This window comes from Pseudorca crassidens, chromosome 6, assembly GCF_039906515.1.
Source record: "Pseudorca crassidens isolate mPseCra1 chromosome 6, mPseCra1.hap1, whole genome shotgun sequence".
In the NCBI taxonomy this organism is placed as follows: Eukaryota; Metazoa; Chordata; class Mammalia; order Artiodactyla; family Delphinidae; genus Pseudorca; species Pseudorca crassidens.
In genome coordinates this window covers 54,327,538-54,351,435 of record NC_090301.1, presented here as the reverse complement: position 1 = coordinate 54,351,435, position 23,898 = coordinate 54,327,538, and the positions used below count along the sequence as shown (strand labels likewise).

The following is a 23,898-nucleotide window of genomic DNA, read 5'->3' as shown; positions in this document are numbered from 1 at the left end:
AAAGACACAAAACAATGAAGAAAAAAAAAAAGCAAAACACAGCTGCTTTAGTTTTAAAAGAGACATTATAAAAGACCACAATCGAGGAAGGAAAGTATACCTTTATCAGCTGGTTCAGTCACCTGCTCTTTTTCACGTTTGGTAATTGAAATGTGTATTTTTTCCTCAACAACTTTCTTTGCTTCTTCAGTCACTTTAAAGATATTAATTATTAAAGACCATTAAAACCAACCACACGAATATGTAAATAAAAATACATGAAATGCCGAGAAATGTAAGAATCAGCACCAAACAATATATTCAGTAAAGACAAAGAACATCAGACAAGGTAGTAAGACACGTTTACAGAACATAAGCAAAAAAGATGTTTTTGGTAGTTATTACGCTGCCATGTACCTTTGGGCGGTGGAGGTTTGAGTTTCTTAGGAATGGGCACTGGTACTTTTTCTTCAGGGACCACTTTCTTCGGCACTTTAAAACATCAATATTAACAGATTTAAAAACCTGAATCAAATTTCTTCAGAGTAGTAAGAAGAAAAAAATAAGAAATATGATGCACAACATAATGACCCCAAACACACAAACGATTGGTACACTGCCACTTCAACATGGATTTATACGTGGACAGACATGTAGGGACCACAGGTCTCATGACTGATAATGTTTTTTTCACTCTACCTTTAGCTGGTGGGATCTTTGGTTTTGTGGGAACTGCTTCTTCCTGGACAGGCTTTACTGGGGTGGGCTTCTCAGGCTCTTTAAAAATATATACAGGGTATTTAATGTTAGACATTTTTGTTAGAATATATTTCTTCAATGGATACGAAGAATTAAAATAATATATCTTATCTACAGCATAGGCATAGACTCTAGAGGTGAGTGAGAATCAGAGATCCGAGTAGAATAAGGTGTAAAAGACCTAAAAAAGCTTTTATTGCTATTTCCTCCTTGCTATTTACTTCAGTTAGGTAATTGTGACTCCCTTTTACATATTATATTATCATTTCACTTCAGGTAGACAAAATCATGGTTAAACTCCTCCCCATATAATATTGTTTTTTAATTCTATTTGTAAAACTACATAGAACATTCTCAAAGTTAGGCTGTGAAACATCAAAAATAGAATAAGTGAAATAATATTGCTTCATTTTGAAATTCCAATAGAAACTTATTCCTACAGATTTGATCTTCACAAAGATAAAACACAATGGCTTGTGTTGGCTTTCTCTGTGTTTACTTTTGAAGCAGTCTTTGTGAAGTTTGGATGATGGGAACCCCGAGGGTAGGGTGTTTTCTCAATAGCCTATTATGTTTGATAATAACAAGGTTCAGGATGAGAGACGTTGAGAAATTTGTGGTCATGTATTAGAATGATCAAGGGCACTTGAAGATAGACTCTTGACCTTTTGGAGAAAGAAACGTAATGACATTTTCTTATAAGCAAAAAGGAGAGAAAATAGATTATGCCCAGAACCAAACTCTAACACAACTTTACGATTTATAGAGATTTTTTTTCCTAGAAGTTATCCAAGAAAAAAAAATTCTGAATTTGCCAAACAAAACAAAGTTCTTTCCAAATTTCTTTGGGCATTCAAAATTTTATCCTGTTCTATGGATTTTACTCATATTTAATGTGGTTTCAGGTTTGCAGATCTGCTCATACCTGTGACATATTCTTCATGTTCTTTATACTCTTCGTAATGTTCGAATTCATGCTCCTCATACTCATCATATTGATCATATTCTTCTGTGGGTTCATACTCCTCAAATTCTTTATAATCATGTTCTTCATATTCCTCTTCCCATTGTACTGAAACAGTTTCTTCTTCCTGGGTGTAAGCCCATTCTTTCTCTGCTGTTACAGTTACTTCTGGAATAATATTGACAACAGGTGCATTTTACTTGAAGCCCATTTAGGGACCATAGTGACAATGTGCTGTGATCTCATTCCTTGCTGATAGTCTCATGCACTGGTTATGGGAGACCCTGACTGTCCTTTGCTGGCCAAGGTATTACAGAGTGTACATTTGCTATTTATAATTTCAAATGTTAGATTCCCTGCCTTTAGGCAACAATAAGCCAATAAAGAATGAGAGTCAAATTAGAAACTAACAGGCAAAGAGCTGTGTAGGTTCATGCTTCATTTTATTATTTAGTCAAAGCACAATATACCTTTAGCTGCTGGAGGTTCTCTTTTTGGAACTTCAATGGATACCTTTTGTTCTTTGACAGCTCTTTTCCTGAGTTCAGTCACTTTAAAAAGAATAATTATTAAAAGTGAATTGCAAGATTCAGAATAACATGTGTTAAGAGAACTTGTGTGTGCAATCCAAGGACAAAGAGGACAAAGATGGCCATAACCATGCTCGTTGTTTAAATTTTTCATTTAAGTGGTAAGAAAAATCAATAGACTTGGAAATAAACATGTTCTAATATATATATAAATACTTTTCTCTAAGCTACTTAATACTTAAAAGACATTGAATAACTTTAAGAAGATCAAGTAGTATTTATAAAAGAAATAAAAAAAGACAACTAGACAGTATAAACAATGACTATCAAACAAGCATTAGACAGAAGGTTGCATCACATGAATAGTTTCTTCACTTTAATTCTAAGGTGTTTTCATAAGCTCTACTGGCACAATGTAGAAAATTGAGGATTTAAAAACTTTTAATTTCATCAAAGGTTGCCACAGAAAACAAGCATTTCTGCAAAGGAGTTTAGTATATAGACAAAGAGCCATTAGAAGATAAATTCGTTTTAAGGGAAAGTATCTACACGTTTGTATGGAGTTTCATTTTTGTTTTTGTTTTCTTTTGAGAAGAAGAGACAGAATATTTTCTGGTATCAGAAATATTTAGTTTTGAGATGATACGGAATAGCATACGCATATTACTTACTTTGTAATACATATTTAAATTATTTTCTCTAAAGATCCCAATTCCACTAGATTAGTTATACCTATAAGCTTATTTTGATACCTAAAAGCTTATTTTGATTTTTGGAAAAGTTGGTATACCTTTTACTGGTGGCTCCTCCTCTTTTCTAGGCTTGAGTTTTGGAACTTTTTCTTCTGGAACAGCTCTCTTGGGTTCCTCAGGCACTTTAAAGACAGATTTCACTTTAAAGAACGGTTTTCCTCATTCAAACAACAAAAAGGTAGTTGTATAGTAGTAACTCAAACATAAAAGACTTGATATTTTCACGATTTCAAACATAAAACAACTATAACAATGACAACAAAAACCCAACACCCATAACGAGTGTACTTGGTAAAGAGAATAGGGTAGGTACAATATTCTGTGTATTGAAAGGCCCCATGTACCTCTTGGTCTTGGAGGCTCCACTTTTTTAGTTACAGCAACGTGAACTTTTTCTTCCTGGGCAATTTGCATGTGCCTCTCAGTCACTTGAAAGATAATTTTAGGATTACGGAGTTATATTACTTAAAGTGGAATTTAAAAAAATGTATTAGCCAGAAAGTATTGTGATTTTAGAGTATAACAATTTTACAAGGTACGCACAAATGAACTTCACAACAAGTAAGCAATAGTCCACCATAGACAAGGCAATAATATATCCTTGTGGCCAACATACACCAATAATCTCCATACAGAAGGGGTGACCCAAGGACAGCAGTGAGAGGACGAGAAAGACAAGACATGTTTCTAGTTGTCATGCTGGGGAGTTTCGTTTACCTTTGGTGGGAGGAGGTTCTTCTATCTTAGCCACTTTGGGAGGAGCCCTTTTTTCAGGAACTGGTTTCTTTGGCTCTTCTGGCACTTAAAAGACATTGCACAACACGATCAGACATACAAATGTGAAAAACACTAAACATAGGCACACTTATTTTCTTGTTAATGTCATAAAAATTTGAAGAATGTATCAATTTAAGATTTAAAAAGACAGGTATTATTCAAGAATAAAGGAAAGCCCAATATACCTTTGGCTGGTGGCACCTTTTCCTTTTTGGGAACTGCAGCAGGAATTTTCTTTTCTGGCACAATTTTCTTAGGTACTTCAGGAACTTTAGAAATATTAGGTTTAAGAATATTAGTTTGCATTACAGGAGAAGTGTAATTTTGGGGCAAAGAACTCACTTTATGAGAAGATCACACATTTACACAAACATTAATGTCTATAGTCAGTAAAAATGTTTACACGTATATGCTGACAAAACTGAGGCAGTTATTCAAACTAAAGGCATTATTATAGCTATTAAGACAAATGGTATCCCACTTCTTCGAGAGAGAATTGTACCTTTAGCTGCTGGAGGCTCCTCTATTTTAGCAGGAGTTTTCGGTTTGGGTACAATTTTCTTCTTAGGCACTTGAAAAGATTATAAAATACATTTGTGGAAATGTCCAGATTTCTTTTTAATAAACATTTAAGGAATATTTTTATTACACATGATATTTATCAACATTTGCAATACAGACAAAAAATTAACTACAAGAGGACATTAAGAATGGGACAAGCCAAACACATATGGGGCTAGAATTAATCTAAGAGTTGGTCTACCTTCGGCTGGTTCAGCGTCCACTTTCTCAGAAATAAAGTGCAGCTCTTCTTCTACAACATATTCCTCAGGCTCTTCCATCACTTTAAAGATATCAATTTCAAAGAAGATAGGTTGTAGTGTTTTTCATGTTTAATTTTAGCTGTACTTTATTATGTCAAAAAGTAAGTAAAATAGTAAAAGTTTAACACTTTCCAACTCCCTGATTGTTCTCATTTAAAATACCCAAAGAAGAAGATTTTAATCAAGGCATATGCCTTAATAAAGAGCATAGAAAATAAGTTTCAGTAAGTATAACATAAAGATAACAATGCTTGTATTCACAGGAAGAACAGGACAAGTGCAAGACGTAAAAACAATCCTAGCGGCTAGGTTAACAAGAACACAGGAATTTGAAGACAAGTTTCAAAAATGTACTTGAGGAATCATAAGTAGGTTCATAAGAAAGAAAGGAAAGACCTGTATTACATATGAAAAACCTACTGAGGACTTGGAAACAAGACTTTTTCCCCAAGTTTTGCGAGAGTAGCTATGGTGGACGAGGAAAGAGCCTTCCTATGATTTTTGAGTCTGTGTATAAGATTAATTATAGAATAGAAAGATCTAGTTACAAACACTAGGAGTAAACTTAACAGGCTACCCATCTTTCCCCTAAATCTTTGGGCTTAATGGAAACATAAGAATATCATAAAATGTCTTTCCTTTTAATCAGAGTCTATAGTACTAAAAGAAATTTATAATGTATAAAAAACTGAAATTATATTCATGCAATGAGAACTTTCCTTGTGTACATGTTATGGTTTCCCAAACATTTCTAGAAGGGATAGGACCCTCTTTGAATCCATCAGATTCCTGGCTTATGCCCATCTTGGCCTTTCCCAGGAAGCACAACAGAACTGGTGAGCTTCCTCTAGGAAGTCAAGTCTTGGTCTGTTCTAAGCCATTCCATTAAGACTGCACATGTGAATTTCACATGGACTTTTCTTCCAAGTGGAGAAGAGGTGGGGCCCCTTTTATTAGCCAGAGATACACTCAAGGGCATCTGCCTGTACAATTCTATTCATCTTTTCATTGGGAAGACAGTTAATTTACTGAGAAACTTATGGATTAATATTTAAAGCAGAGCTACATTAAAACTTTCTTAGTAAAGTTCTTCCAGATATATAGCTTTAGCCAGAACGCTGAACTTTAGCAGTAAACCCAGGGGTGTCTTAATTCATTAAAAGGGTATCCCAACATTGAAATAAAGCTCGTTGTTCAATCCTAAGCTATAGAGAACTAGCTTTATAGGTATGTGAACATCTGAATAACAAATTGATCTAATGAAAGCTATTACACGATTGTTTTCTCCATACATGGAACGTTGGAAAGCCCTCCGTGTTCAGTGCTTCACTCTCAAACCTGGCCTTGACTTCTGGAATGTAATAATGTATATAATTTCTTATTCATTTAAAATCTGTGAGTCAGGACACATTAGTGAGTTGTGCTATCAACACTGCTATTTGTTACCCATGTTTTAGAAATTAGACTACCAAGGTGAAGATTATGGCAGTCCACCATACTGAAACCAAGTCCCATCTACTGAAAGGATAAATGTGTATGGAGATACTTGCACCATTAGTTACCTATAAATATGAAGGCTTGTTTCCTACAGAGTCAAGTTAGAGGGAATGGACAAGAAATACTTTGGATGTTTAATTAATGCTCCTGAGTCTTGTGTTTCGATCAAAAGATACATCAGATAAGACCAGTAGACGTTCACTGAATTTGTGTCACTTTCATTAATCTGATAAATAATCTGTGAAGGAAAACAGCTTATCAAGACGCCAGGTCACCACTAGCTTATCTGCATTATTTACCTTCATAATCTGTAACCTCCACTTCTTCCTCCTCTCTTTCCTCTTCTCTATAAACTGAAACACATACTCTTTCCTCTTCTTCTGAATAACTCCATTCCTCCTCTGCAGGTATTTTAAAAGATAAGATTTACTTTAAATTCAGCCTGAATAGCCCATTGAAGTACTGATTATAACGATGTGTTCCCTATAGATGGGTAATGTTCTTCTATCTGCGTAGGGGGTGGTTTCACACTGCTTCTTCATTGCAAGAAGGAGAGAGCTGAGTTCAGGTGAGGGGACAGTACAGCGCAAGACTGAGAAGAATATTCAGATTATGCCCAAATGAGGCCACTTTCACAATTACCACATGTTCAGCATCCCACTCACCCTCTTAGAATGATTCAGGACCAATGTAGACACAAAACATTCAGTCTCAGAGGCTACAACAGACACTGATAAGAACAACTTCTAAAGTAAACTATGTGGTAAGAAGAAAAGACCTGGAGGAAACACATGCAAACTCATTTCTCCCCTCACTTCCGATTATATACCTTCGTGCCGCACGACCTCCACTCTTTGAGAAACTGCAACGGATGGTTTTTCTTCACCAACAAATCTTTTTTCTTCTACGACAGTTCTCTTAGACACTTCAGCTTTAAGAAAGGATTAAAGTTGAAGCTTAAAAAATCAAGAATCTTAACAATTTTCTCTCCCTAAAGTTTGGGGAAGATTTGCACAGTACACCACTTTCACTAGCAAATTACATAACTTATCACGAGTATATACACACAAAAATTCTATCCAAGAGAGACAAAGGGTCAGTACAAGAAGACACCAGATAGGAAAAAGAATCCACCCGCTAAAAGATTTTTGTCAGAGGCTTGAGACAATCCTACCTCGGGGAGGAGGGGCTTTCTTAGCAGCAAGAACTGGCACGGGAACTTTCTCCTCAGGGACAGGTTTCTTAGGCAGAGCTGGTACTTTAAAAACATTGTGCACTTTTAGAACTTCAGTGTTATCTCATTGAAGACCATCACAAAACACAGATACACACTCACGATGCACATATATCACAAGACTAACAAAGTCATTGTTTGCCTAGGAACATAATCTTATAAAGACGGTTCTTGGAAAGATGGAGAGACAATACCTTTTGGTGGTGGAACTTCTTCCTCTTTCCAAGGAACAGGTCTTTTTTCTTCGGGAACTTTCTTCTTTGGTACTTCTGGCACTTAAAGGATAGTATTTGATTTTAAAATTCTCAGGAAGGCAAAGTAAATGAGCAACATAGAACTTGCAGGCCCATTAAAGAAGATATGCAATTAAAGAAGCTTGAAGGGAAGACAAGGTTATTTTGTGGAGATGGGATGAGGTTACCTGCTGGTGGTGGAGATTCCTCCCTTTCAGTGATGGTAATTATTTTTTCTTCTGCAACAACCCTCTTCTGTACTTCAGGAACTTGAAAAGACATTAATTTTTAGAGTTAACTTTATATTTTCCAAAGTAGCTAATGGACAGTTATTTTGTAAGAAAGTAGGCAGGTGGACAGACACTTTTGTTGAATTCTTACACCATAAGACATTCATTTTGAATGAAACAAACTAAATTAGATAATTAAACACAGAAATGTTTTATACTCAAGACATAAAAACAGGGTTTCCTTACTAAGCAAGTCATTGTACCTTTAGCTGGTGGAGCTTCCTTTTTCTTTGCAACAGGAACAGGAATCTTTTCTTCAGGGACAGGTTTCCCGAGCACCTCTGGGACTTAAAGTTTTTAAAATAGAATGTTAGTTCAGCCATATGTCACTTTTATGAATGGATATAGGCACACACAAACAAATCTTTACGTAGTTTACTAATGTTATAGGCTTTCTATGCATCGGCAAAATAATGCACAAAATTAAACTATAGTTTTCTAAAGGTCACATGTGGTAAATGTCCCAAGTAATGTTACAGAGGCATTTAGGCGATTAAAAATGAGTTATATACACAGAAGGATGTGCACAGAATTCATTCTTTCTTTATATATTGGTATGCTTTTGATAAAAACAAATTAGTTCAACATTGTAAAGCAATTATACTCCAATAAAAATACCAAATTAGTCAGTAATTATATAAACAACATAGAGTGTGGATATAGTATATAGAAAAATTCCTTTACTCTTTGTATTGAGAAGTGGAATCCATAACAACAATGGGTATACTTTATCTAAGACTATCTTAGACTAAGATGTCATTAGAATGGTTGCATCTATAGCATTATTATTATTTTTCTATTTCTCTTCTGAATTTTTTTTCTTTTGGTGCACCTGTAGTGTCTATAAAACTCAGGAAACACTCTTTTGCTAGGGTAGCCCTCTCAGTATGACATCTGTGTGTCAGTGACTTTGGGGAGTTCTGTGTGCAAAATTTTGTGGGTATGTATATATGTGCTTTTCTCTAAGAGGCTCCATAGTTTTCAATAGGGTCTATGACCCAAAGAAGGTTTACAATGGGTTTAATTTACCTATTCTAAGTGTTGAATTTTTGAGTGGCTGATGTAGTTCTAACAGCATGCATTATCGGTGGTAATTTTTTCATTTTAAATAAGATATTGGCAATTTTTTTGAACATCTGCACCTCTACATTTGCATTTGTAATATCTTGATGTAATCATACAGATACACATTGATACATGTATATATTATGTTATGTATACATGGGGTGTTTATACATACATGTTACTAAGTGTATTTATTTTCATGTATAAATGAGACATGCCTCTGAGTCTCCTCCAGGAGTGACCAAGAGGCTTTGGCATTAGTACTGGTTTTAGTAATATAAGCTTTTCATTATAATCATATTTTATTTTCATACAATCATTATATTTTAATGATTAGATAATCAGAAATCATTCTTAAAAATCATTTGGTTAAAAAAAAGACCCTAAAGAAATAAAAACTCTAATTTGAAAAGATACGTGCACCCCAGTGTTTATAGCAGCATTATTTACAATTGACAAGATATAGAAGCAACCTAAGTGCCCATCAACAGACGAATGGATAAAGAAGTTGTGGTATATATTTACAATGGAATACTACTCAGCCATAAAGAAGAATGAAGTGCTGCCATTTGCAAATACATGGATGGACTTGGAGGGTATTATGCTAAATGAAATAAGTCAGAGAGCGACAAGTACTGTATAATATCACTTACATGTACAATCTAAAAAATACAACAAACTAGTGAACATAACAAAAAAGAAGCATACTCACAGATATAGAGAACAAGTTAGTGGTTACCAGTGGGGAGAGGTAAGTGGGGAGGAGAAGTAGGGGATTAAGAGGTACAAACTATTAGGTATAAAATAAGCTACAAGGATATATTGTACAACAGAATACAGTCAATATTCTATAATAACTATAAATGGAGTATAACCTTTAAGAATTGTGAATCACTATATTGTACACCTGTAAGTTGCACTATTGCACTATAATATTGTGCAACAACTGTTGCACTATAATATTGTGCAACAACTGTACTTCAATTAAAAAAAAAGAATAAAAGAAAAAGACCCAGAATTCTGAAACAGCCAAGAGTTTGAGAAAGAGAGAAGCAGATTTGATTAAGGAAGAAAATGGAAACACTGAGAAATCAGGCAAAAGAGAACACTTCTTAAAACGTATGAGCCTGCTTTCTCCTAAGCTGGATATCTCTATAACTGACCAGATGTGTGCAGTTTGTTACTTCATTGCCTCTATAAAGTAGTGTCTTTTATCACTAAAACCACCAAAACCAACCAAATCCAAAAATTAAAGCAAGAATTAGCACATTTGAATCCAAACATCCCTATATGAAAGGTCCCTTGACTCACTAATTAGATAATTGCAACATTTAGGGCAAACGTCAACGTTCAGTTAATATCTCAAGAAACATGGTGAAAGTAAATGCCAAAAGTTGATGTTTCCAACTAAGGGTAGGCATTATTGACTTTTCAGAAGAGTGGCAGTTCCCAGAAGCACTGTGTACATCTTTACCTCATTAACATTCAGTTCTGCCAAACACCCTCCTGTTAGTCTTTGTATCTTGTCATAACTCATGAAAGTTTTTTTTTTTTTTATTAAGAAAAAGTCACATAGTTGAGGGCTGAAAGAGTTTTTCCTAGAAACATGCCCTGTAGAAAATGAGTTTCACAAATATTTCTTCTTTCTCTAGGAGAGGGAAGATATTAAAAATTTAAGACAGCAGTTTGATATAGTTACTTTTGAAAAGTAACTTCTTTTAATGTTCAGTATCACAAATAATGTATGTGGAGTGTGGCCCTGGAAGCTGACAAATAAATGAAAAACACAAGGGGCATGTAAAAGACACAAAGTAGACAGCAGAGTAAGTACAAAGACTGTATAAAACAAAGCACTGGCATTTGGGGCAAAGGGTCAGCCTGTGATCAGTTCTGGTATACCTTTGGGGGGAGTGGCAGGTTCCTCCTTAGGCACAGGAACTGGCTTTTTCTCCTCTGGCACAGGTTTCTTGGGAACTTCAGGAACTTTAAAGACACCATTGTTGAAACAATTGAGAACTCTAGCCTCCTTGTGAGACATTTAAGATTACATTAAATCATAAATCCTCAGTAAGAGTGAAAGAATTTAGGAAGTAATTTAATATCAAGCATGTAACTTGTGATGAAAATACATGCTAAATACATCAATACCATACAGACATTACATACATTACATGAAGTGGACAAAGACCCAATCAGCATGGTCTGGAGTCTAAAGTATTCCTGACATTTGTGTAACATATTACCACAAGTTAATGAAATCAACATACACAGAATTAAAATACATTACAAATGTAGCTTACAGATACTATCTCATTAACACACAGAGTCAATAGAAAAAGGTACAAGAAGACAGACATTAAGAAATTTTTTTCAAAAATATGATTCTACCTTTGGCTGGTAGGGGCTCCACCTTTTTAGGAAGGTGGGGAACAGGGACTACTTCCTCTGAGACTGGTTTCTTGGGTGGCTCAGGGACTTTAAAAAAAAAAAAGGGTCGATTTTGAGAAATTGTTCATTTTGACAAGGCATATGTTGTTGCAAGACTTAAAGAGTAGACATTCTGGTTTTATACCAATTGAATGCAAGAAAATTACATGTTAATCAAGGATTAAGGGCAATGAACTAGTGGCTAATTAGAAAATGTGACTGTTACTCATTTTTAACTGAAGGAACCTCCACTTTCCTAGGAACAGGTAGGAGCACCCCTTCCTCAGAGGTGCCAGTGCCTGTTCCTCAGACACCAGTTTTAGAAACTTCACTTTTATAAAGCCACAGCATTAGAACAACTGCATTCAATTATCTTAAATAATTTTTGTATCCTAAATGTTTAACAATTTGACTGGGTGTAGGAGAGGGTCGGTGGAGGGAGGGGAGCCCTAATTTGTAGCCACTGCCAGTTTCCAAGTTCCAGCCTCTGTGGTGGTGCAAATACATGCATCCTGGCTACCAACGATGATGTCATTGTCTCGGAGTAGGGAAGGGATGAGAAGTAGCACATAATTATCCAGTATTTCCACAACACAGAGGCAATCAACGTAACCTCAGAAACATAGATAATAGGAAAATAGTAATGAGTTTTGAGCATTTATTACCATAGTTTTAAATATAACTTATTTAATTTTATATAATTTAACTTTTAATCATGGAGGCGTTAAATGCTGGGTAGCAAAATTCCTGAAAATTTAACCATCAGCTCTGGTGAGTGGGTATGAGCTGGCTCCAGGACACTGTATTTCTTTTCTTAATAGATTTAATTAATTAATTAATTAATTAATTATTGGCTGTGTTGGGTCTTCGTTGCTGCGCACAGGCTTTCTCTAGTTGCGGCGAGCGGGGGCTACTCTTCGTTGCGGTGCGTGGGCTTCTCATTGTGGTGGCTTCTCCTGTAGCAGAGCACGGGCTCTAGGTGCATGGGCTTCAGTAGCTGTGGCTCGCGGGCTCTAGAGCGCAGGCTCAGTAGTTGTGGCGCACGGGCTTAGTTGCTCCGTGGCATGTGGGATCTTCCCGGACCAGGGCTTGAACCCGTGATCCCCTGCACTGGCAGGCGGATGCTTAACCACTGCACCACCAGGGAAGCCCCCAGGACACTATTTCTTTTTCTAAACAGGTGGCCACTAGATTGTAAGCTCCATGAAGCAGGGAACAGAGCCTCCAGGAATTGTCATTCCTCTCTCCAATACCCTCCTCATGGTCTTCTCCTCTCCCTATGATGTCATTTGCACATAGTGGCTAAAGGTCTGTGGACTGCGACTAAATTTATTATTTAATATTAACATATTCAGATATTTACTTTGGAACTTTTGAAAGATTTTAAACTTAGAATAAATCACTAATACCTTTAGGTGGAGGCTCAATCTTTTTGGAAACAGCAACGTGAATTTTCTCTTCGGTAACAGTTTTCTTTTGTACCTCAGGGACTTTAAAAAATGTACATTTTAGTTCCTGGCATGCCATACTACGGGTGGTATTGCAATTTACAAAGCATATTGAAATACAAATTAAAACAGACAAATGTGAAATGAAGAAGATGACAAATATTCACAAGGAGACAGAGATATCTACATAATCATGAATTAGATAAGAAGAGGGATAAAAATCCATCTGAAGCCCTTCCATTTGAGCCCCGTATTCAAATTTGCCTTATACCTGTGACTGACACTTCTTCCTCCTCTGTGTGAGAAGCAAAGAACATCTTTTCTTCTGAAATAACCATCTTCTTTGTATGTACAGCAGGTACTTTAAAGAGAGTATTTCACATTAGTATTTCTTTTTCCAGTTCAAGACATCAGATCAAATACATGGCTTGTTTAGACACAGAATTAGTGGGTTAATATGATAGCTTGAGAACAAATTCAGTATTGACAAGAAAACAAATCATGTTTTGATCTATAGGGACAAACAATCCAGGCAGCCTTTATCAAACATTATTAAATGGGAATCAAATAGACACAACTTCTTCACACGTGATGTGGTGCTTTCCCAAATCCATTAGGGTTTATTCATATAAATGAGGGGATGAGGGATATTATATGAAATGGAATGCATGGCACAATAAAGTTAGAAGACTACTGATTAAACACAAATCCTTCTTTAATTAAAAAAAATTATGTAATTTTAAAGTGATACTAAAAACAAAGATAATGTTATTATTTACTTAAATTATATAAATGTGCAGCATAAAATGTATATAATATATATAATATGTCTTTATTTTGGTGATTTCAGATTTGTGAGTTGTTCAGTAATATATGTATACATATTCATACACATAAATAAAAATGTTTAAAACTTGTAGCTGAAAGACAAAGATGTATACCTTTCACTTCAATAACTTCTTCCTGCACTGGAGTCCGAGAAGGTTTTTGTGGAACAATCTTCTTTGAAACTTCGGGTACTTAAAAATATGTACAAATATATTTGTATTGTGAAGAATACTGCTTTGCACAAAATTTTAAAATATCTTAGTTTAGATGACTATATAAATAACATGTGACTATATATCAGTAAACAATTACTTGTGTACATGGTACGAGAAATGTTTTAAATGATAATACCTTTGGTGACTTGAACTTCTTCCATTCTTCGAGAAGTCTTTTCAATTTTTTCAACTATGGGCTTCTTTACAACTGCAAGCATTTTAAAAAAATTGCAGTACTTTTAGAATTTCTATTAAAATAGTCTGTCTCTTTTTCTCTCAATTTTTAAAGAGAGACAAGTTTGTTGCAGTGAACTTTAAGTACAAGCCTCTGTACTTCAAGTATTTTGGTTATTTTTTATATTTACCACAACAATCTTTTTATCATCATTTTACGTTTGAATTAAATGAAGTAGGTAGATATTCTTAGAAAAAAAATCACTGATACAATGAAGCTTCCAGAAGAAGTTGTGCCTATTGGATTGAACTGGTGATTCATACATTTTTGCCCAGCAAGCCATGATAATGACATCGATGATGTGATCTATTTAAATAATTCCAATTGCATACCTTTAGGAGGTGGTACTTCTTTCTTTTCCGGTACTTTTGCTGGAATTTTCCTCTCATGTGATTCTTTAACAAAAACACAGTAATAAGGGATGCTTGAATAGGTTAAGTTCTAATAGACTGTATCAATTGGCAAATGATATAAGTTAAGAATCATATACAACTGTGTAAATTATTGTATTTGGGATCTTTATTGCTAACAGGATTACTCATGCTGGATTTAGAAGCAGGATCAAGCAGAGATGCAGTGAGGCAGTGAAACTAAAACTTGAACCTCTGCATTAGAAAAGAGCACTTGGAATTCAGTCTTAGTAATACGATTAAATGATTCAACTTACAATATCAAAGCATGAAAGTAACTCTGAAGACAATGATGCTTTTAAAGATTCTAAAGATTTCTAACTTTAAAAAATGGAAATCGTCATTTCATCTATTTCATATCCATTGCACATCAGGTTAAAAACCTTGAAAATATAAAGAACTGAGCAAAAAATGAGGAAAAGAGAAAAAAGTCACTCAATTAATACATACCTTCATAAGCCTCCTTTTGAACTTGGATGACTTCTCTTTCTTGGTAAGTCTCCTCCCACTCTTCCTCCCCTTCCTCATAACCTTCTTCCCTTTCATAGTATTCTTGCCCTTCTTCAAAATCTTCTTCCCATTCCTCATGAACTTCCCTTTTAGCTTCTACCTGGGTCTCTTCATACTCTTCATCCGGTTCCTCATAGTAAGGCTCTTCATATGGCTCCGTGTATGGTTCTACCTCTAGTTCGTCGTAAGGTTCTTCCAAAGATTCTATGTAAACTTTCTTCTCCTCGTAGACTGCTTGCTTTTTCTCATACACAGCTTCTTTTTCTTTCTGAACCTCTTTCTTTCTGGTTATGGTCATTATTTTCACTTCTTCAGCCTTGGAGGATACATCAATCACTTCAGGAGCTAAAATAAATAAATTAATTAATTTAAAAAGATAATATTAGCATGTTAATTATATCCATACAATTACTTCACGAAATGAAAGTCTATGTAGTCAAGCAATATCAGTATCTGAGATCTCAGCCTTATATTGATCATTTATGTTTTCTTTGTGTTGGTTCTGTTTAAATTTTTGTTGATTATGGAACACAGTCAGCAGGGTCAAGAGACACTCTACTCTTAACCTGAGGATTTTTCTGGTGTGAACAAAATGGCATTCAGTAAATATTATCAAATGAACACATCTTCCATCGTTTCATGGGAGCTCCAGTTTGTAAAACCCTTAGTTTTTTTTTCCCCATGGAATATCTTAATATTTGATCATTTTGTAGAATTTATTTCTAATATTTCTGTAGTTACTTAAATTCCAAACTATTCTTTCAAAAACAGTACTAATTTTAAAGTTATATTTTTGACTATCGAATATAACTTTTTAGTCAATTTGATAAAGACAATATTTAAAGTCATGTAACCAAATCAATTAGTTGCTTTCATATGACAACTTTAAAAATATTAAGGCTAACATTATTCATATGATCCTTAACATTTGTGTTAGCTACAGTTGAAACAATAAGGGATCCCCTCTCTTTCTAGCCCTCACCATTTCCTTCCCTGAGTCCACTGCACTGAGGCTGCATAAACATTTGCCTGGGTTTTTCTTTCCTGGAATTCGACCAGTATGAAGTAGCCATCATTTCCACTGCTAATTTTACTGTAGCAGAGGAGACTCTACAACTTTATAATAAGTTGGAAGCCTAATACATAAAATAAGAATACAACGCAGAGATGCAAATCTCAGAAATAAATAGAATAAAATATTTCATTTACCTTCTGCTGGAATTAAGGCAGTAGGAGGTGGAGGCTTCTTGGCAACCTCTGGAACTTTGAAAACATAAAATACATGTTTATCTTTAGACTATAAGTTTTTTAATGCTTACTAATCCTGTATACCCTTGTTAGCCATTTGTATGATCTGTGACTACTACCCATATATAAAATGCTTTTATAAGATCCAAATTTAGCTCACCAAAAATGCTACGCAATGCCATGTTAACGAAAATGCAGGAAGGCTGATATTTTATTCTACTTTATGTTGATTTAAAACAATTTAAATTAACATGAAACATAAAGAGAATATTTGGTATGTCTGATGCTAAAAATAATGCATGTTTAATTTTTTCAGTGATTAACAATAAAGTTTGGGAAATAGCCATGCTTTTTTGAGATTCTTCTTATTCTATAACATCTCACAAATGACCACAAAAAAAAAGTCGCAGTGAATCGTGCCCTATGCTCCTGGATTCTCCTTTTTTTAGGAGGTTGCTGTACTTTAATCTTAGCCAGATGGATAAAACTATTTGCTTAAATTTAGTTATCCCATCTTTTTCCTAAAAATTTTCCAGGATATAATAAAAATTTAAAGTAACTAAATTGATCCCCCTGCAAAAAGTGTTTTATTTTTCCCTGCGAGTATTGACATTTAGCTCAGGTGAACCAGGAAGGGTGCTGAGTTGGGCTGGAGTGGCCACTTAAAATTAGTGACCTTCTGTTGGTCTGACTTCTGTTGGTGTGACTTGATCAAGACCAGCTGTTGGACCAGAGGGCAGTACCTTCTTTAAATCACTATCCAGAGATAATGAGAACTCTCTGGTGTTGCCATTGGGTGCCATGGGTAGACATAGGCACAGGAGGATAGAGGAGGAAAAAAAGGGGAAAAGAAAGAAAGTTGAGAGAGAAAGTGAGGACTGAATCAAAGAAGAGGGTGAGTGTGAGTAAAGGAAGAGGTACCATTTTGTGAATTCACACTCTTAACCTTCCTCTATCTTCCACTATTTGGGATTTAAATTTTTTAACCAAGAGAAAAGCAGTAAGACTGAATTTTGATTAATTATAATACCTTTAGGTGGTGGTGCCTCTTCTTTGGGCTTTGCGACAACTTTTTTAGCATCTTTCTTCACAGCTTTTTTGGTCACTAAAAAATGAGATGTCAGATGTAAATTTTACTAAAATATTTTCATGAAACTGGGAGGTTTATTGAAAAAAATTTTTAATTAATTTAATTTATTTATTTTTGGCTGCATTGGGTCTTCATTGCTGTGCAAAGGCTTTCTCTAGTTGTGGTGCTCGGGCTTCTCCTTGCAGTGGCTTCTCTTATTGAGGAGCACGGGCTCTAGGCCCGCGGGCTCAGTAGTTGTAGCGCACGGGCATAATTGCTCCGCAGTATGTGGGATCTTCCAGGACCAGGGATTGAACCTGTGTCCCCTGCATTGGCAGGCAGATTCTTAACCACTGCACCACAAGGTAAGTCCTGAAATATTTTTTTTTAATATGTTTTGATGGTAACAAGAGATTCTGCACATTATTGCAAGATATCTGTTTCAGAAAGATCTTGGACTACAAAGCAGAACCATTTTTTTGGAGGGAGATAGAATATGAAGGGTGATCTTACATCTTCACTGATTTTATGCCTGCTTAAAGTTTTCAAACATCTAGAGTAGACCCAAGTGATATCATAAATAGCAGAGGTACAGCTTTTCATCTTCATTTCACTTAGGTAAGAACACTTTATAGTTTTCAGGAAAAAGAATTAACAAGTGAATTAGTAAAATTAAAGTCCCACCTATGCTATATTGTGGAAGTTTTCTTTTGTCATTTCTGACATTATACCTTGATCCTGGCCCCTGATCGTAACTTGATTATGGCTCCTAGTATTCATGAATAAATAACACTTTTGAATTTTTAAAATATGATTTAATTTCTCAAGTTTCCCACTGGGCACTCAAACTTAAGTCATGTTGACACTAACACTCAAATCATAAATCATTCATTAAGATAAATTATTATTTCTGACAACAAATATAAGTGGAAATCTATTTTATGATTTTTGATTCTTATTCATTTTTGCTATCATAAGTAGGTGAAATATAGTTAATTATGTTCATATAAATTATAAAAATGCTTTTCTTTGTTATTGAGATTGTAGTAGTCATAAAACTGGAAGTGCTTTTTGTTTTTTTTTTTAACTGAATTTCCCCTGAGGCTGGCTGAAAACTAGCTCAAGCTTTTGACACCAATTGTAGTAGATATTAGGGAACTAGCATGTCAAACCATGGAAACTACTACAGTAATGGTGGCTTGGCTTTGGAAAAATGTGACTTTGACATGCAGAATTTTTTCCTGATGATGCTGGGAGAATTCTGACAGCAATTCTGAACTCCCCAGAACTCTAGAAAGTCCCAGGCAGTCTGTTGACTGATTAGTTGAGCAGTTTGGGGGCACAAATGGTACAGTTTATCTACTGAAATATCTGAGAAGGACAATTTCCTGGCGCACTCATGAGTTTATTGGAGAGCTCTTTCCTTAGCTTAAAAAAAAAAAATCAAAGATATTCTAAATCATATTTTTATAACAAAATAGTGAATTTTAGCGTAGTTAACAGTGTAACTGGGAAAAAACACAATCTATAATTTTAAATCTGACTATACACTAGTATTTTTTATTTCTATAAACTTCACTAGAATTTGACTGTATTATTTTATTGCTTTATGTAGTAGTTAGGAAAATATGAAATGTGAAATCAGTTTGCCATTAATGCTTAAGTGATTCCTTTAAAATAAAATATTTTAATATTAAGCATCATATTTGTTTTTTTTTCTGATGATTTTCAGACTTTAAGGCACACGTCTTACATATTTAGTTAATACTTAAGAGCATATAATTTACATTTTGAAAGGCAATTCAAACTGCTGACCACTAGAGGGCCAACATGTTGCATTAAACAACATTTTCCAGGTCTGTAATAGTTCTATATTTTGACATTTAGGTAGATAACATATAATACCTTCAATACGTTTTGCTGGTGGTTTCTTTTCTTCAGGTGATGGTAGCAACAGGGGGATGGGAGGAACCACTGTATGAGGAATTTCTGAAGAAAATAAATGTCATCATAAGTAACATAGTTTGGTTTCTTATTTTGTGTGAAATATGATGAAAAGTCTCATGCATTTCTTTCAGTACTTCAAAGGTGTTATAGCAGAAATTCAACAATCAGAACAAACAAAATTAGCATCTATTTAAAATTGTAACTACTCTTTTGCTTTGATTTTTAATTACACAGTGAAGAATATGATGAGAAAGAATTTGTTCTTGCTGTATGCTATGGTTTGGCATTGGTAACTTCCTAGTGGTAGGATACTGCAGCTTCAAGCCCAGGGGTCATGGTGCTGGATCTTACCTTCTGGAGGTACTGCTCTGATAGGCATGGTTGGAATTGGAACTCTGGAGTCAGGAATATCTGAAAAGGGACATTTAACAATGATAAGCACCGAGAGACTGAAAACACAGATATTTATTAGACAACTAAGATGTGTTTGATTGTCAGGCATTTCCAACAGCAGAATTTAACATATAGAAACAAAGATATTAAGATTCTTTTGTAGGCAGACACACATGCAAATTTATTCCCTGTGAAAATTTGTTCTACGGCCAAACTTGATCCTAGATATCAGCTGAATGTGACCTCATTATCTCTAATTTCCCAAACTCACAAAGCCTAACATTGGTATTATTTTACTGAAAATAATTTTACTGAATAATATTTTACTGAAAAAAAGAAATAATATTTTTAGACATGTTAGTTTGGCTTCTATCATTTACAAAATTACACTGAATGTATTGTAAGGATTGATTTTTTTTTTTTAACTTACCAGGAGGCTTCATCTCAAGTTTGATTTCTGCAAAAGAAAAAAAAAATGATATTTTTTAAAATTTAGAATTGTCTTGGCAGGCTACTTTGTTTCCAAGATTGCACTGTGATTTGAATGTGGTGTTTTCTGACCTTTGGTTGTTAAGTACAGCTCTGCTGTACTTCTTGCTTCACCTCTGGGCTCCAGTCGAGCAATTACTGAATAGACACCTAAGGAAAAAATCGTGAAATGTTTGCTTTCTGATATGTTTGTAAATAATGCTTCTTTATTTAAATATAGTATTTATTTATATTTCTCTTTCCTAAAAAAAGTAATCTAGATAGAACTACAGAGTATAAGCGTAAACTAGAGTAGAAATAAATAAAACAGGCAAAGTTGAAATTATATAGTCACAGGGACCCTGTCAATTAAGTTACCTTCGTCATCTGGGGTCACGTTGTGGATGGTCATATAATGGCAGCGACCGTCATTCCTGAAGTTGTATTTCTGGCTCTCGGTCAGTTCTGTTGGTCCTTTGTACCACGTTACAATGGCGTCATCGAAGGACACTTCGCACTCGAAGGTGGCAGACTGATGCTCACTCACCACAATGTTCTGTATGCGCTTCGTAAACTGAATTGGTTCAGCTGTTTAAGTACAAAAAGAGTTCAAATTTAGATTGTTTGGGGAGGAATTTCTTTCACTGTGCTTTCCCCACAGATGTTTAAAGTCTCTTATCTTTTTATCCGATTGGAAAATAGCAGAAAAAGGCTGAAAAGATAAAACAAGAAGAAAGTGCACTTCTTCGCATCAGTAACAAAAAATTATCCCAACACTTAAGTGTATTCCTACAGGATCAATGTGGGAAAGTTTAAAGAAATCCCTGAAAGTCCTTACAATATTTACATGAAGGCAATAGTCAAGCGTGCTTATAACCCAAAAGTAATATTTAAACTTTAAAAATGTTAGTGAAATGGGGGCTTCAAAATAAAGGGAACATAAACTTAAATTTTTACTGTATACTTCTCATTCCCCTTTGAAATTCTTTCTTTCCTCTGTAAAATAATTCTGCTATTCAGGATCTAGAATTGTTTATTTTTTGGCTTGTATAACTTTCCCTGTAAAAATAATTTCAAACTCAGTAGGAAATCTGCACTTCTAAATTTCAAAGGATTCATTTTGAAGAGTTCTGAAACCTGCTTTGCAAGCACCCGTGGGCAGGCATGAAGTCCACCCACTGGGAATGGCAGGGTATGTAGCAAGAGAATAGGCTGGCGTGGAGGTCCCTCTGCAAAATTTTATCTGGGAGGCTGGGATTCAACGTACTGCAGTATCATGAATAGCTTAGATGTCATATGTACTCTGGTGAGCTTTTCTTTGAAGGATCGTATAAAAGGAGGCAATTATTTAAAAAATGATAAGTGGTTTCAACTGGATCCTTTAAATGAAAAGAGATTTAACATTGCTTAACTTTAAAATACAACCAGGCCTTTATATCCACTATAAAGCAAGTCAGAGATGTTGAAATGCTTATGTAAATAAGTCACATAGTTATTTCAACAGCTATAAATGGCAACGCCTGGAAGTAGAGCCCATGATTAGAGCCAAATGTTGCTGAATGCAGTCTAAAGGTGTAGGTCTTTAGGAAATAAATATTGTTGCTCCTAAGTCCTAGCATTCCACTTCATTTCAGAGATTCGGAGGTTGGAATATGATCTTCCTATGAAACAATAATTTTTGAAAAATAGCTGCTAATCACACATCACATATGTTGTTAATTTTATCTATAAAGTTTCATACAGATAGAGTCAAGTTGATTCCTGTAAACAAAATGTCAGCTCCTAGCCAAGATCCTCAAGATACCTAGGCATGAAATCTGGTCCTTTCTAAGATTTATTTCTAGAATTCAAAATCATAGATGTGAGAATTATGGCATTTAACAGAATTGTAAAAAAATTACTGAATTTAGCATAATTATGAAATTTAACAGAAATAAGTGTTAGAAAGTCAAGTCATGGTTTAGACTGAAATCTACTTCAGGTCAAAAAGAACTATGCAGCAGAATCGGCACTTACGTGAATACTTCCGTTTTGATTTCAAATGGATTTTGAGACGTGAGTGAATGCTATGAGTATGTGTGTTGGGAAATGAGACCACACAAGCGCTTTAAGATACATGTGATGGCAGGGTTGCAGGGGTCCTGCACAACATTTGCCACTGACCGATGCTGTGATAACTCCAGCCACAGTCTTTCACCCACCTTCAATTCTGAGCTCTGCTGAAGTTTCAAGGTCTTCGTATTTGCAGGTGTACTGACCCTGGTCCTCTGCTCGAACATCTGCAATGATCAGCTTATGGACTTTGTGCTCCACTTCTGTTTTATATCTACCTTGGGGTTTAAGGATTCTGCCATTTCTGAACCATTCGGATTTTACATTTGGCACAGAAAACTGGCAAGTCATGGTACAAGTCTGGCCTTCTTTCAAAGTAACATCCTGAAGATGCCGTTCCCAGGCAGGCTCTGTGGGTATGATACAATATACATTTTGTACGATATCACATGTGATGTACTCAGTAGTAAATTCATCTCACAAGTTTTTTTTTAAATAATAAAACTCTTTTTCCTTACCAATTACAGTTAGTTTAGCACTAGCGATGTGTGGACCACACACCAATCTATAATTGCCCTGATCTTTAAGTTGACAGTTTTTGACTCTGAGGGTATGTTGATCACCATCAATGCTTATTTCAAATTTATCACTGGGTTCCAGTTTTTCAGTCCCTTTGTACCATGAAAGCTTGATTTCTGGATAATTAATCTTAATGTCAATTTCAAACACAGCATCATTATCTTTCAAAACTGTCTGATTTTCAATGTCCTTGATCAAAGTGACAGGCTAGGAGAATAAAGAATTAAAATGCATTAGTCACTCCTTCCCTTGTAATTCCCAATAATAATTTCTTCATTTTGTGATCAGCATAATTTATTTTACCTCTGTCTGTGACAGCCTTTGCTGAATAAATGATACAAGTTCCTCAAATTCCTTTTCTTCCTTCTCTGACTTCTCTATTTCCTCAATTTCCTAGGGAGGAAAAAAAAGCATAAGTATTACATATGGAATAAAATTTGAATTAGAGGATGAATGATTATATTTAACCTCCATTTTTGATGCTGCTTAGGTTATATTAACTATCTTATACAACTGTAGGGTTCTGGAAACTCAAAAGGCGTATGTTAGACGTTTCAAGTGTGAATTTTTAAAGATGATACTATATATAAAAGATCATACCAATCTATGTGTCTCTTCTACTTGACTTTGCTTTAGCATTTCAAATGCTTGAAGAAGACCCCGGAAGTCAGTGATTCCATACATGCGGGCATATTTTTCATATTCTTTTGGATCAATATTTTTGAGAAGTTCCAGGATATCAATTTCCTCTTCTTCCCCAGCTCCTTTCTTTAAGGCTGGAGTCCTAAATGAAATAAGAAATAAACGTGAATCACCTGTCTTCTACTTATTTTGAATTGTCTATCATCATTCAAAGATTATAAATGTAATAAAATTTTTTCCACAAAGGAATAGTTTTGTGTCCTTTATTTAAGAACTACTAATTTTACCATGTTAACTGTGAAACAAACAAACAAAATTGTGGGTTTGGAGGTGGAGTGGATTAAGATCAGACTATAGTCACAAAGTATGGAATTTTGATCAAAGAGTTTAAGAAAGGATAACAAAAATATTTTTGTAAGCTTTACAACAAAAGAGGCTAATGAAAGAATTATAAGGAAAAATAATAATAGCCATGGAAAGCATCAATAAAGAATACATATATCATGAGGAAAATATGTAGAAA

The 23,898-nt window shown here is 34.8% G+C and overlaps 1 protein-coding gene across 41 annotated transcripts in view; it reads right to left on the bottom strand.

Annotated features, from left to right (window-relative positions):
- Positions 1–23,898, bottom strand: part of TTN (titin) — a 282,014-nt gene that overhangs the window by 149,374 nt on the left and 108,742 nt on the right. For all 41 annotated transcript variants that reach the window (XM_067741398.1, XM_067741403.1, XM_067741365.1 and 38 more), the window contains exons 99-134: positions 23,334–23,517; positions 23,037–23,126; positions 22,673–22,940; positions 22,304–22,564; positions 20,481–20,690; positions 20,196–20,273; positions 20,065–20,091; positions 19,593–19,652; positions 19,200–19,283; positions 17,256–17,330; positions 16,187–16,240; positions 14,918–15,322; positions 14,390–14,452; positions 13,959–14,030; positions 13,721–13,798; positions 13,051–13,140; positions 12,741–12,821; positions 11,293–11,379; positions 10,804–10,887; positions 8,043–8,126; positions 7,738–7,818; positions 7,511–7,591; positions 7,257–7,340; positions 6,912–7,013; positions 6,382–6,483; positions 4,525–4,605; positions 4,264–4,332; positions 3,947–4,030; positions 3,702–3,785; positions 3,329–3,412; positions 3,023–3,106; positions 2,173–2,253; positions 1,664–1,870; positions 679–756; positions 397–471; positions 101–193 (exon numbers count right to left, since the gene is read on the bottom strand). In XM_067741398.1, coding sequence (XP_067597499.1) covers positions 101–193; positions 397–471; positions 679–756; positions 1,664–1,870; positions 2,173–2,253; positions 3,023–3,106; positions 3,329–3,412; positions 3,702–3,785; positions 3,947–4,030; positions 4,264–4,332; positions 4,525–4,605; positions 6,382–6,483; positions 6,912–7,013; positions 7,257–7,340; positions 7,511–7,591; positions 7,738–7,818; positions 8,043–8,126; positions 10,804–10,887; positions 11,293–11,379; positions 12,741–12,821; positions 13,051–13,140; positions 13,721–13,798; positions 13,959–14,030; positions 14,390–14,452; positions 14,918–15,322; positions 16,187–16,240; positions 17,256–17,330; positions 19,200–19,283; positions 19,593–19,652; positions 20,065–20,091; positions 20,196–20,273; positions 20,481–20,690; positions 22,304–22,564; positions 22,673–22,940; positions 23,037–23,126; positions 23,334–23,517 — 3,905 coding nt within the window. The remainder of the gene's footprint in view (positions 1–100; positions 194–396; positions 472–678; positions 757–1,663; positions 1,871–2,172; positions 2,254–3,022; positions 3,107–3,328; positions 3,413–3,701; positions 3,786–3,946; positions 4,031–4,263; positions 4,333–4,524; positions 4,606–6,381; positions 6,484–6,911; positions 7,014–7,256; positions 7,341–7,510; positions 7,592–7,737; positions 7,819–8,042; positions 8,127–10,803; positions 10,888–11,292; positions 11,380–12,740; positions 12,822–13,050; positions 13,141–13,720; positions 13,799–13,958; positions 14,031–14,389; positions 14,453–14,917; positions 15,323–16,186; positions 16,241–17,255; positions 17,331–19,199; positions 19,284–19,592; positions 19,653–20,064; positions 20,092–20,195; positions 20,274–20,480; positions 20,691–22,303; positions 22,565–22,672; positions 22,941–23,036; positions 23,127–23,333; positions 23,518–23,898) is intronic.